The 14527-nt window shown below is 46.6% G+C and overlaps 1 protein-coding gene across 10 annotated transcripts in view; it reads right to left on the bottom strand.

Annotated features, from left to right (window-relative positions):
- The window catches only part of mbnl3 (muscleblind-like splicing regulator 3), a 93866-nt gene that overhangs the window by 8191 nt on the left and 71148 nt on the right, over positions 1-14527 (bottom strand). For 2 of the 10 annotated variants that reach the window (XM_055888471.1, XM_055888472.1), the window contains exons 6-8: positions 11185-11335; positions 8284-8394; positions 3313-3407 (exon numbers count right to left, since the gene is read on the bottom strand). In XM_055888471.1, the coding sequence (XP_055744446.1) occupies positions 3313-3407; positions 8284-8394; positions 11185-11335 (357 nt within the window). Of the gene's footprint in view, positions 1-3312; positions 3736-8283; positions 8395-9237; positions 9274-9671; positions 9776-11184; positions 11336-14527 lie in introns of those variants that run through there. The other 8 variants (XM_055888475.1, XM_055888474.1, XM_055888479.1 and 5 more) reach the window with 7 other exon arrangements.

Here is a 14527-nt window from a genome sequence, read left to right on the forward strand (position 1 = left end):
AGGATAAATTGACTACTTCTCTTTTAGTCTTTTTGAGAAGCATTTGTGTGTTGAAAATGCCTAACCACTTGTATAATCTATTTGCATACACTTCAGATTGACAGACAGTGCATTCGGAACGTATTCAGACCCCTTGACTTTTCCATATTTTGTTAAGTTACAGCCTTATTCTAAAATTGATTAAATACAATATTTTACTCATCAATCTCCACACAATACCCCATAATGAAAAAGCGAAAACAGTTTTTTTTGACATTTGACACTTAAATGGAAGAAGTTTGTAACCAAAAATATTCCTAGAACAATCGGGGGAGAAGGGCCTTGGGTGACCAAGAAGGGTGACCAAGAATCTGATGGTCTCTGACAGAGCTCAAGAGTTCCTCTGTAGAGATGGGAGAACCTTCCAGAAGGACACACATCTTTGCAGCACTCCACCAATCAAGCCTTTATGGTAGAGTGGCTAGACGGAAGCCCCTCATCAGTAAAAGGCACATGACAGCCTGCTTGGAGTTTGCCAAAATGCACCTAAATGACTCTCAAACCATGAGAAACAAGATTCTCTGGTCTGATGAAACCAAGCTGGAACTCTTTGGCCTAAATGCCAAGCGTCACGTCTGGAGAAAACCTGGCACCATCCCTACGGTGAAGCATGGTGGTGGCAGCATGAAAACCTGCCCCAGAGCGCTCAGTACCTTAGACTGGGGCGAAGGTTTACCTTCCAATGGGACAATGACCCTAAGCACTCAGCCAAGACAACGCAGGAGTGGCTTCGGGACAAGTTTCTGAATTTCCTTGAGTGGCCCAGCCAGAGCCCGGACTTGAACCAGATCGAAGATCTCTGGAGAGACCTGAAAGTAGCTGTGCAGCGACGCTCCCCAACCAACCTGACAGAGCTTGAGAGGATCTGCAGAGAAGAATGGGAGAAACTCCCCAAATACAGGTGTGCCTATAGTCGCTGCCAAAGGTCCTTATGTAAATGTGATATTTCAGTTTTTTTTTATATATATATATAAACCTGTTTTTGCTTTGTCATTATGGGGTATTGTGTGTAGATTGATGAGGGAAAAAAACAGTTTAATAGATTTTAGAATAAGGCTGTAACATAACAAAGTTTGGAAAATGTCACGGGGTCTGAATACTTTACGAATACACGGTACATCTAATTGTTTTTTCTATGCATCGTCAGGACAGAACGGCAGTTGGGTAAGCTCAAGGGGAGAGGTATGCGTCTCTTTGTTAACAACAGTTGGTGCGCAAGCTCTAATATTAGGAAGTCTTGAGGTTCTGCTTGCTTGAGTTAGAATACCTCATGATAAGCTGTAGACCATACTATTCACCAAGAGAGTTTTCATCTATATTTTTCGTAGCTGTCTATTTACCACCACAAACCGATGCTGGCACTAAGAACGTATTCAAGTGGCGGGTTTAGGGCCATAAGCACACAAGAAAATGCTCATCCAGAAGCGACGCTCCTAGTAGCAGGGATTTTAATGCAGGAATAACTTAAATCGTTTTACCTAATTTCTACCAGCATGTCACCTGTGCAACTACACGTGAAAAAAACTTTAGATCACCTTTACTCCACACATATAAATGCATACAAAGCTCTTCCTCGCGCCCTCCATTTGGGAAATCTGACCATAACTCTATCCTTCTGATTCCTGCTTACAAGCAAAACCTCAAACAGTGACTCGCTTAATACGGAAGTGGTCCGATGCAGCGGATGCTAAGCTACAGGACTGTTTTGCTAGCACAGGTTGGAATATGTTCCAGGATTCATCTAATGGCATTGAGGAGACTACCACATCAACCACCGGCTTCGTTAATAAGTCCATGGACGACGTCGTCCCCACAGTGACCATACGTACATGTCCCAACCAGAAGCCATGGTAAAGGCTAGAGCTGCCATTTTCAAGGAGCGGGACAATAATCTGGACGCTTATAAGAAACCGCTTTACTCTATCTGATGAACTATCGAATAGGCAAAGCGTCAATATAGGACTAAGATCGAATCCTACGACACCAGCTCCGACGCTTGTCGGATTTGGCAGGGCTTGCAAACTATCCCAGATTACAAAGGGAAACACAGACGCGAGCTGCCCAGTGGCATGAGCCTACCAGAAGAGCTAAATGCCTTCTATGCTCGCTTCGAGGAAAGCCACACTGAACCATGCATGAGCTCACCAGCTGTTCCGGACGATTGTGTGATCACGCTCTCTGTAGCCGCTGTGAGTAAGACCTTTAAACAGGTTAACATTCACAAGGCCACAGGGCCAGACTGATTACCAGGATGCGTACTCCGAGCATGCGCTGACTAGCTGGCAAGTGTCTTCACTGACATTTTCAACCTCTCCCTGACCCAGTCTATAATACCTACATGTTTCAAGCAGACCATCATATTCCCTATGATCAAGAATGCCAAGATAACCTGTCTAAATGACTATCGCCCCATAGCACTCACATCTGAGTGCTATGGGGCTTTGAAAGGCTGGTCATGGCTCACATCAACAGGAAATCCAGGTCGTCTATACCAAGCAGTGTCAGAGGAAGGCCTTAAAAATGGTCAAAGACTCCAGCCACCCAAGTCATAGACTGTTCACTCTGCTACTGCATGACAAGAGGTACTAATGCACCAAGTCTGGAACCAACAGGACATTAAACAGCTTTTACACCGAAGCCATAAGACTGCTAAATAATTAGTCCAGGTAGCTATTTGGTTAACTATTTAACTATCTGCATTGACCCTTTTTGCACTAACTTTTTTCACATACGCTGCTGCTACTATTTATTATCTGTCACTTTAACCCTACCTATATGTATATACTGTATCTCCCTCAATTACCTCATACCCCTGCACATTGACTTGGTCCTCGTACCCCGTGTATATAGCCAAGTTATTGTTACTCATTGTATATTTATTATTCATTCTATTATTACGTGTTTTACTTTTCTATTATTTCAGTAACAAAAAATGATCTCTGTATTTTTGGGAAGGGCCTGTAAGTAAGCATTTAACTGTTTGTCTACACCTGCTGTTTCTGAAGCATGTGACGAATAAAATTTTATTTTATTTGACAGACAGAGACAGACAGAGTGACACAGATGGCTTAACACTAGACCCTAATGCAACAGAATCCACCCCAAAAATCTATTTTCAGTTTGTCACATTAAACAGTGACTGAAAAAAGTGAAATGTGAAACACATACAGTATGTATGTATATTAAATTATAAAAAATGGGAGTCTTAATGGCCAAAGACCTGACACCATACAGATAGAAACCAAAGAGAGAACCCAAAATGAAGGGACAAACCTGATTGGAGGCGGCTGATTCTGCGAAAGGAACATTGGTGACTGGGGTCGAGGCCGACGAAACAGTGGAGGTGGTGGCACCGTGCATCATGGGTACTTTTATTCAGGCGAGTTGGACAAGAGACAGGGAGGATGGGTGGGGGGAGGGGGGGATGTTATGGTTACCATGGCGAAATGTGGAAGAGGAGTAAAAGTCATGGCAAGAAGTCATGTGACGACATTGCCAGGGGGTGAGGGGTTTCAACAAGAACCGAGACATGCAAATGAAATAAGAGAAAAATTAAATGACATGACTTATTCCAATTAAAGGAGAACCAACTATGTTAAAACTGAGGAACAATATTCAATATTGTCTCAAATCTAATAGTCGTTAACAAAATATGTCAGAAATCCTATTTCATACAATCGAATCAGACTAAGGCATCTGATAATTGTATTCAGATGGAGGGAGTACATGTGTAGGGAGGGAGCAAATGAATAACAGAAAAAAGAAGCAAAATACTATTTCTGTGAACCACAGACTCACACAAAAACGTAAAGGCATTAGCTAATATAATATGACATTTGTCATCCTTATCATTTGTCATCTTATCACATAACTGAATCACATTAATATGTTGAGGAAATATTCTAAAAATAATCAAATACATTAGTCTTGAGATGGGAAGGAGATAGCAGTGTGTAAGGGTCGTGGTCAAAAGTAGTGTTCCATAAAGAGAACAGGGTGCTGTTTGGGACAAAGTCACTATCTCCCTCCTGACTCACATTATGGGATGATTTCATTAAAGTGAAAGGTCAGATAGTCTGCGTCCCAAATGGCACCCTATTCCCTTTGGGTGCACTACTTTCCAACAATTCTGTGGGAGTGTGATGCATCACGTGCCGTTTCAAAAAGGGAATGAATACATCAGAAACAAACAAATGCAACAGACAGGTATACAGGCCGTTTGTGTAGAAATCAGCATCATCATGTTAAATGCAGAAGGGTATGGATGAAAAAACGAATACCGGGTAGGACATGCATAAAAAACAGAAACACAGCTTATAGAAAAGCACAAACACAAACACTGACACGTGCACACACACACACACACTTTCTGATTTTACAGTGAGAGCTACCTCCCCCTACATACAGTAAGAGAAGCTACCTTCCCCTAGATACAGTGAGAGGAGCTACATTCCCTTAGATACAGTAAGAGGAGCTACCACCCCCTAGATACAGTGAGCGGAGCTACCTTCCCCTAGATACAGTGAGAGGAGCTACCTTCCCCTAGATACAGTGAGAGGAGCTACCTTCACCTAGATACAGTGAGAGGAGCTACCTTCCCCTAGATACAGTGAGAGGAGCTACCTTCCCCTAGATACAGTAAGAGGAGCTACCTTCCCCTAGATACAGTGAGAGGAGCTACCTTCCCCTAGATACAGTAAGAGGAGCTACCTTCCCCTAGATACAGTGAGAGGAGCTACCTTCCCCTAGATACAGTGAGAGGAGCTACCTTCCCCTAGATACAGTAAGAGGAGCTACCTTCCCCTAGATACAGTGAGAGGAGCTACCTTCCCCTAGATACAGTGAGAGAAGCTACCTTCCCCTAGATACAGTAAGAGGAGCTACCTTCCCCTAGATACAGTGAGAGGAGCTACCTTCCCCTAGATACATTAAGAGGAGCTATCTTCCTCTAGATACAGTGAGAGGAGCTACCTTCCTCTAGATACATTAAGAGGAGCTACCTTCCTCTAGATACAGTGAGAGGAGCTACCTTCCTCTAGATACATTAAGAGGAGCTATCTTCCTCTAGATACAGTGAGAGGAGCTACCTTCCCCTAGATACATTAAGAGGAGCTACCTTCCCCTAGATACAGTGAGAGGAGCTACCTTCTCCTAGATACAGTGAGAGGAGCTACCTTCACCTAGATACATTAAGAGGAGCTACCTTCCCCTAGATACAGTGAGAGGAGCTACCTTCTCCTAGATACAGTGAGAGGAGCTACTTTCCCCTAGATACAGTAAGAGTATTCGTTTCAAGGCTGCTGAGCCTGCCCTGTGCACTGGTTCACTACTTCCATAAATATAAAATAATTGGATTGGTGGAGGCATTGGCTAGTGGAAATTTACACCATATTTCTTACACCAGTCATTTCCTTTCAAATCAGTGAAAGGAAGTGAACAAGTCCACACTTTTGGAGGAAGGAGAGATAATTCGGACATAGCCTAAGTCTTACTGTACGGAGAGACTCAGGGTCTGTCAACTAGACCTTCCTATGTCAGGTGAACCAGTGTGCACTTCAGGAGAAGGAAATATTATTGCGATGCACTCAGAGTTAGAGAGGGTAGAGTTGGTCAAATACAGCTATAGTAGGTAGAGGGGAGGTAAAGGGGAGGTAGAGTGGAAAGTAAAGGGTCAGGTAGAGGGGGAGGTAGAGGCGAGGTAGAGGGCTAGATAGGGGGAGGTAGAGGGTCAGGTAGAGAGGGAGGCAGAGGGGGAGGTAGAGGGTCAGGTAGAGAGGGAGGTAGAGGGTCAGGTAGAGAGGGCGGTAGAGGGGGAGGTAGTAGGCTAGGTAGAGGGGGAGGTACAGGAGAGGTAGAGGGCTAGATAGGGGGAGGTAGAGGGTCAGGTAGAGAGGGAGGCAGCGGGGGAGGTAGAAGGCTAGGTGGAGGGTGAGGTAGAGACAGAGGTAGAGGGTCAGGTAGAGAGGGAGGCAGAGGGCTAGATAGGGGGAGGTAGAGGGTCAGGTAGAGAGGGAGGCAGAGGGGTAGGTAGAAGGCTAGGTGGAGGGGGAGGTAGAGGGTCAGGTAGAGAGGGAGGCAGAGGGGGAGGTAGAAGGCTAGGTGGAGGGGGAGGTAGTATGCTAGGTAGAGGGGGAGGTAGAGGGTCAGGTAGAGAGGGAGGTAGAAAGCTAGGTAGAGGGGGAGGTAGAGGGCCAGGTAGAGAGGGAGGTAGAGGGGGAGGTAGAAGGCTAGGTAGAGGGGGAAGTAGAGGGTCAGGTATAGAGGGAGGTAGAGGGGGAGGTAGAAGGCTAGGTAGAGGGGGAAGTAGAGGGTCAGGTAGAGGGGAAGGTAGAGGGGGGTAGAGGCGAGGTAGAGTGCTAGATAGGGGGAGGTAGAGGGTCAGGCAGAGAGGGAGGCAGAGGGGGAGGTAGAGGGTCAGGTAGAGAGGGAGGTAGAGGGTCAGGTAGAGAGGGCGGTAGAGGGGGAGGTAGTAGGCTAGGTAGAGGGGGAGGTACAGGAGAGGTAGAGGGCTAGATAGGGGGAGGTAGAGGGTCAGGTAGAGAGGGAGGCAGCGGGGGAGGTAGAAGGCTAGGTGGAGGGTGAGGTAGAGACAGAGGTAGAGGGTCAGGTAGAGAGGGAGGCAGAGGGGGAGGTAGAAGGCTAGGTGGAGGGGGAGGTAGTATGCTAGGTAGAGGGGGAGGTAGAGGGTCAGGTAGAGAGGGAGGCAGAGGGGGAGGTAGAAGGCTAGGTAGAGGGGGAAGTAGAGGGTCAGGTAGAGAGGGAGGTAGAGGGGGAGGTAGAAGGCTAGGTAGAGGGGGAGGTAGAAGGCTAGGTAGAGGGGGAGGTAGAGGGTCAGGTAGAGAGGGAGGTAGAAGGCTAGGTAGAGGGGGAGGTAGAGGGCCAGGTAGAGAGGGAGGTAGAGGGGGAGGTAGAAGGCTAGGTAGAGGGGGAAGTAGAGGGTCAGGTAGAGGGGAAGGTAGAGGGGGGTAGAAGGCTAGGTAGAGGGGGAAGTAGAGGGTCAGGTAGAGAGGGAGGTAGAGGGGGAGGTAGAAGGTCAGGTAGAGGGGGAGGTAGTAGGCTAGGTAGAGAGGGAGGTAGAAGGCTAGGTAGAGGGGGAGGTAGAGGGGGGGTAGAAGGCTAGGTAGAGGGGGAAGTAGAGGGTCAGGTAGAGAGGGAGGTAGAAGGCTAGGTAGAGGGGGAGGTAGAGGGGGAGGTAGAAGGCTAGGTAGAGGGGGAAGTAGAGGGTCAGGTAGAGGGGGGGTAGAAGGCTATGTAGAGGGGGAGGTAGAGGGGGAGGTAGAAGGCTAGGTAGAGGGGAAGGTAGAGGGGGAGGTAGAAGGCTAGGTAGAGGGGGAAGTAGAGGGTCAGGTAGAGAGGGAGGTAGAGGGGGGTAAAAGGCTAGGTAGAGGGGGAGGTAGAGGGTCAGGTAGAGAGGGAGGTAGAAGGCTAGGTAGAGAGGGCGGTAGAGCGGAGGTAGAAAGCTAGGTAGAGGGGGAAGTAGAGAGTCAGGTAGAGGGGAAGGTAGAGGGGGAGGTAGAAGGCTAGGTAGAGGGGGAAGTAGAGAGTCAGGTAGAGGGGGGGGGGTGGAGGGGGAGGTAGAGGGGGAAGTAGAGGGTCAGGTAGAGGGGGGGTAGAAGGCTAGGTAGAGAGGGAGGTAGAGGAAGGGGGTAGTAGAGGGAAGGTAGAGGGATATGTAGAGGGGGAGGTAGAGGGTCAGGTAGAGAGGGAGGCAGAGGGTGAGATAGAAGGCTAGGTGGAGGGGGAGGTAGAGGGGGAGGTAGAAGGCTAGGTAGAGAGGTTGGTAGAGCGGAGGTTGAAGGCTAGGTAGAGGGGGAGGTAGAGGGGGAGGTAGTAGGCTAGGTAGAGGGGGAGATAGAGGGTCAGGTAGAGAGGGCGGTAGAGGGGGAGGTAGTAGGCTAGGTAGAGGGGGAGGTAGTAGGCTAGGTAGAGGGGGAGATAGAGGGTCAGGTAGAGAGGGCGGTAGAGGGGGAGGTAGAAGGCTAGGTAGAGGGGGAGGTAGAGGGGGGGGTAAAAGGCTAGGTAGAGGGGAGGTAGAGGGTCAGGTAGAGAGGGCGGTAGAGGGGGAGGTAGTAGGCTAGGTAGAGGGGGAGGTAGAAGGCTAGGTAGAGGGGGATGTAGAGGGTCAGGTAGAGAGGGAGGCAGAGGGGGAGGTAGAAGGCTAGGTAGAGGGGGAGGTAGAAGGCTAGGTAGAGGGGGATGTAGAGGGTCAGGTAGAGGGGGAGACCAGCTGTGGATTCCCCTCACCAGTGAATCCAGGCGCTGACAAGAGGCGGCTGTGGGGGTGCCTGCAGCTGCTCCAGTCCCGCCTCTCCCAACGGCCATCCACTGCCAGCGGGGCCGGCCCTTTCATAAGCCCTACAAGAGACGGGGCAGCAGGCTTAAACTGAATCCTAAATGGCACCCTATTTCCTACATACTGCACTACTTTTGACCAGAGCCCAGAGGTCAAAAGTAGTGCACTATATATGTATATATAATAGTGTGCTATTTTGGACATAACCTGGGAGACCATTAACCTCATACTGACTAGGCTGGGACTGAGATATCTGAGCTGACATAGAGACACACACACACTCTAGCAAACTCTAATAATACACAAATAAAATGTTGAAATAATTTGTTTTTTTGTGTGTCAGAAATGAAAGTGGGATGGCATGTGCAAGCACAGTGGCAGATAGACAGACAGACCGGCAGACAGGCAGACAGAGGACAGGCAGACACCAGTGGGACAACGTGAAGGCTCCAAAATGACTAATATCTCCTGTCATATCCTCCTAGGTTCTTGGTGTTGGGGTCTGGAACTGAACTATGATTCTAGAATCTACTACAACTAGAACTACTTTACTACAATCTGAGAACTACATCCACTATCTTCAGAGGACGTGTTGCTGATCATTCCCCCCCCTCTCTCCTAGCTATCTGGCCAACCACAGAGTCCATCTACTACCAACCGCCCCCCCCCACTCTCCTAGCTATCTGGCCAACCACAGAGTCCATCTACTACCAACCCCCCCTCTCTCCTAGCTATCTGGCCAACCACAGAGTCCATCTACTACCCCCCCCCCCCCCCCCCCCTCTCCTAGCTATCTGGCCAACCACAGAGCCCATCTACTACCAACCCCTCCTCTCTCCTAGCTATCTGGCCAACCACAGTCTCTTCCAAGCCCCCAGCAGCAGTGAGTGACTGAGCCGACCTACCCATGCCTCCTGATGGCGCCATGCACAGGACTGAGCCTGCCACAGCATGCAGAGAGGGGGATGAGGGGAAGGAAGATGGGGACAACAGAAGGAGGTGATGAGAGGATGGAGGAGGGGAGCAAAGGGGGAGGAGTGATTGACACAGAGAGAGTGATGACAGACAACAGGACAAGACAAAAACAACATTCAGGTTAGTGCAAGCCACAAGAACAGCGTGTAAATAATGGCTAATATATCCTGTCACAGTCAACTAGAACACAGCAGAGACAACATGGAGGCTTAAAGGCAGACAGACAGAACACAGAACACGGGACAGAGCAGTGGAGGGCATAGGATGCAGAGAGCATTAATAGTGTTCAATTGCTCATTGCTGTTAAGTTTGGATGGATACGGCATATCAATTGTTATTGTGCTACTTTAATAGCAATATAGACCTGATGATGGAACAGCTGAGGAAAGTGGAGGAGTGGATCAGTCAGAGATATATACATTCTCTCCCAGAGTGTGCTGGGTGCTGTTGCTGCATACTTTAGGCCACCTAGAGCAGATTGTGCCAGTATTTGTGCGTGATAGCAGGGGACCAGTTAAGCATGGGACAAAGACACAGAGTGCAGGGGACAGAGAGGGAGAAAGAAGGAGAGAAAAATAGAGTGAGAGTAGGAGGGAAGGACAGAGTACACCCAATAAGCCCTATCCCAGACAGAAGAACAGAGTACACCCAATAAGCCCTATCCCAGACAGAAGGACAGAGTACACCCAATAAGCCCTATCCCAGACAGAAGGACAGAGTACACCCAATAAGCCCTATCCCAGACAGAAGGACAGAGCACACCCAATAAGCCCTATCCCAGACAGAAGGACAGAGCACACCCAATAAGCCTTATCCCAGACAGAAGGACAGAGTACACCCAATAAGCCCTATCCCAGACAGAAGGACAGAGTACACCCAATAAGCCCTATCCCAGACAGAAGGACAGAGTACACCCAATAAGCCCTATCCCAGACAGAAGGACAGAGTACACCCAATAAGCCCTATCCCAGACAGAAGGACAGAGCACACCCAATAAGCCCTATCCCAGACAGAAGGACAGAGTACACCCAATAAGCCCTATCCCAGACAGAAGGACAGAGCACACCCAATAAGCCCTATCCCAGACAGAAGGACAGAGCACACCCAATAAGCCCTATCCCAGACAGCACATTGTATACACTCAGCACAGAGAGAGAGTTCCTCAATACTCACAAGGAACCGGCTTTCTTCTCTCATGTCCCTACAATATATTCTATACCACAACACATCCCCTCTATCAAAAAGACATCCACTGGTATGTGTATCAGTAATCCTGATTAATATGTTCATAGTAATATGTCGTAGTACTAATGTTTGACATAACAATATGTTCATAGTAATATGTCGTAGTACTAATGTTTGACATAACAATATGTTCATAGTAATATGTCGTAGTACTAATGTTTGACATAACAATATGTTCATAGTAATATGTCGTAGTACTAATGTTTGACATAACAATATGTTCATAGTAATATGTCGTAGTACTAATGTTTGACATAACAATATGTTCATAGTAATATGTCGTAGTACTAATGTTTGACATAACAATATGTTCATAGTAATATGTTGTAGTACTAATGTTTGACATTATGTTTGTTTGACATTCTGCTGTGTCATTTCTTCTGGCTGTTTCCATGTGCAGTCCTTATTTAGACCGTTGGCAGTTAACTTGACCCCCAGATGACAGTACGGTGTGAAGCTGCCATGTCAGTCTGTCTGGCCTAGCTAGCCCTCCCCAGTACACTTAGTTCACCTATCTAAATCAGACTCAGGATAGATCAGTTTACCCAACTTAATTGAATGAATAATTCAGTGTACTTACTTTTTAAAAGTAAAGCCAAATGATTCTATTTGACAGAGTAGACTAGACTCACCAGGGTGGATAAAGGCTGGCTGCTGCAGCTGCATGTTAGCCAGGGCCTGCTGATAGTGGAACATGCTGGGGTTGAACACAGCACCACCCCCGTTACTCTTCTCTAAGGTGGGCCTCTTTGGTAGCTGTTGCATTGCCCCATGGGGCAGGGCCTGGGGAAGTAGAAAAAGGGGGGAGAGAGGGAGAGGGAGAAAGAGAGAGAATGAGAGAGATAGAGAGAACGAGAGAGAGAGAGAACGAGAGAGAGAGAGAACGAGAGAGAGAGAGAACGAGAGAGAGAGTCAGCATTTGGGCTCAGAAATGGTGCAAGTACAATGCATCTACAGTTGAAGTCGGCAGTTTACAAACACTTATGTTGGAGTCATTAAAACTAGTTTTTCAACCACTCCACAAATTTCTTGTTAACAAACTATAGTTTTGGCAAGTCTGTTAGGACATCTACTTTGTGCATGACACAAGTAATTTTCCCAACAATTGTTTACAGACAGATTATTTCACTTATAATTCACTGTACCACAAATCCGGTGGGTCAGAAGTTTACATACACTAAGTTGACTGTGCCTTTAAACAGCTTGGAAAATTCCAGAAACTGATGTCATGGACATGGTTCTCCCGGAAGCTTCTGATAGGCTAATTGACATCATTTGAGTCAATTGGAGGTGTACCTGTGGATGTATTACAAGGCCTACCTTCAAACTCATTGCCTCTTTGCTTGACATCATGGGAAAATCTAAGGAAATCAGCCAAGACCTCTGAAAAAAAAATTGTAGACCTCCACAAGTCTGGTTCATCCTTGGGAGCAATTTCCAAATGCCTGAAGGCACCACGTTCATCTGTACAAACAATAGTACGCAAGTATAAACACCATGGGACCACACAGCCGTCATACCGCTCAGGAAGGAGACGTGTTCTGTCTCCAAGAGATGAACGTACTTTGGTGCGAAAAGTGCAAATCAAATCACAGAACAACAGCAAAGGGCCTTGTGAAGATGCTGGAGGACAGAGGTACAAAAGTATCTATATCCACAGTAAAACGAGTCCTATATCGACATAACCTGAAAGGCCACTCAGCAAGGAAGAAGCCACTGCTCCAAAACCGCCATAAAAAAGCCAGACTACGGTTTGCAACTGCACATGGGGATAAAGATTGTACTTTTTGGAGAAATGTCCTCTGGTCTGATGAAACAAAAATAGAACTGTTTGGCCATAATGACCATCGTTATGTTTGGAGGAAAAAGGGGGAGACTTGCAAGTCGAAGAACACCATCCCAACCGTGAAGCACGGGGGTGGCAGCATCATGTTGTGGGGGTGCTTTGCTGCAGGAGGGACTGGTGCACTTTGTTAAGTTCATGTTTTTCATTTCGAGTTAACATTGGTAGCAGAGGATGGCTAATAACTACAATGTGCCACCTCGCTTCGACGAGAAGAGGTCGTACGAAAGTTGGGAAAATGAACTGGGAATCTGGACACGCGTTACTAATCTGGACGTGAAAAAGCAAGCACTTGCGGTGGTATTATCGCTGGAGGGAAGAGCGAGAGATACAGCACTGGAAATATCCGTTGAGGATTTGAACAAGGATGACGGTATGGGAACTTTGATCACAGCACTGGATTCTGTATTTCTTAAAGAAGAGAAAGACCGTGCCTACGAGGCATATTCAAACTTTGACAGTGTTACGAGAGATATTTCGGTTGCAATGACGGACTACATCATTGATTTCGAACAGAGGTACAATAGAATGCGCAAGTACGACATGGTTCTCCCAGATGCAGTGTTAGCGTTCAAGTTACTAGATACTGCTTGTCTAGATGGTAGGGAGAAACAGTAGGCTTTGACTGCTTGTACTGTGCTGACTTTTGCATCTATGAAGTCGGCACTAAAAAGAATATTTGGTGAAAAGACGTCTGTCGCGCCAATAACAGATGGAATGCATGTGAGTGACGCAGCATATTACACCGAGCAGCAGAGAAAAGGCGCCTACAAGTCACGTTCTCAAGACAACCAGAAGAGGGCTATTTGTCAAAGCTCTTACCATTGGGTTAAAGACTGTCCTCATAAAAATGAACAAGTTAAACTAACAGAGGAAAATGGAAACACAGAGATAGAGCAGTGTAACATTACACTGTTTTCAAATAAATCTGCTTCTGATACTGAGATTTTTATAGTTGAATCCTTAAGATCTGCTGTGATTGATACTGCATGTACACAGACAGTGTGTGGTGCAAAATGGCTTGATAGCTATGTCAGTGAACTAAATATGAAAGAAGTACAAAATATGATTGACACACCAAGCAACAGAGCTTTCAAATTTGGAGATGGGAGAATTGTCCATTCTACCAAGAGAGTTAAGATAACAGCAAAAATTGGTCAGACTAAGTGTCACATTGAAACAGAGGTGGTCCCTACAGATATCCCCTTACTATTAAGCAAAGCTTCCCTCAAGAAGGCAGAGGCTGTACTAGACATAAAAAATGACAAGGCAGTGATGTTTAAACAACCAGTGACTCTTGAACTTACTACCTCAGGCCACTATTGTGTAAACATTTTAGACAAAGACATCACACATAGTCCATGCAAAAATGAGATTCTGACTGACACAGAGCACATGGAGATTCTGACAGTCACAGAGAACATGAGCACTAAAGAAAAACACAAAGTATTGTTAAAGCTTCACAAACAGTTTGGACATGATACAGTTAACAGACTTCAGAAGTTACTCAGCAGTTCAGGGAATAATGATGATGAGAAGTACGAAACTGGAAACAAAGTGTACTACAAACGAGTTGACTGTCAAGAGTGGAAAGGACCGGGAGTAGTCATTGGTCAAGATGGTGTGGTGATATTTGTGAGGCACGAAGGCATGATTGTCAGGGTGCATCACTCAAGATTGCGGAAAGTAAATGATCAACAAGACAGAGGGGCTGTTGCTGAGAATCAGTCTCCTAATGAAAATGACAAAAAGGACACAGTAACAGACACAAACCTACCAGATGTCGCATCCAATGATATGGACACTGAAACTGACACAGGAAATGGAGCAGAGACCTTCAACAATGCCACAGGTAATACTGTTGAGCGTTCAAATGAGGAAAACATTCAACAACAGCCACATGTGTTAAGAGAACATGGTTGTTCCAATCTGAAAACTGGACAAACTGTTAAATACATGGACAGAGAAAGTGGTATTCCACATACAGCAACCGTCATTGGACGAGCAGGAAAAGCAAAACACAAGAGCTGGTACAACTTGCAGTACTCTGAACCAGCTACACTTTCTGGTACAACAGGGTCAGCTGACCTGCCACTTGTAGATAATATCAGAATTGAACCAATGGGAAATCG

Source organism: Salvelinus fontinalis, chromosome 29, assembly GCF_029448725.1.
Source record: "Salvelinus fontinalis isolate EN_2023a chromosome 29, ASM2944872v1, whole genome shotgun sequence".
Classification (NCBI taxonomy): Eukaryota; Metazoa; Chordata; class Actinopteri; order Salmoniformes; family Salmonidae; genus Salvelinus; species Salvelinus fontinalis.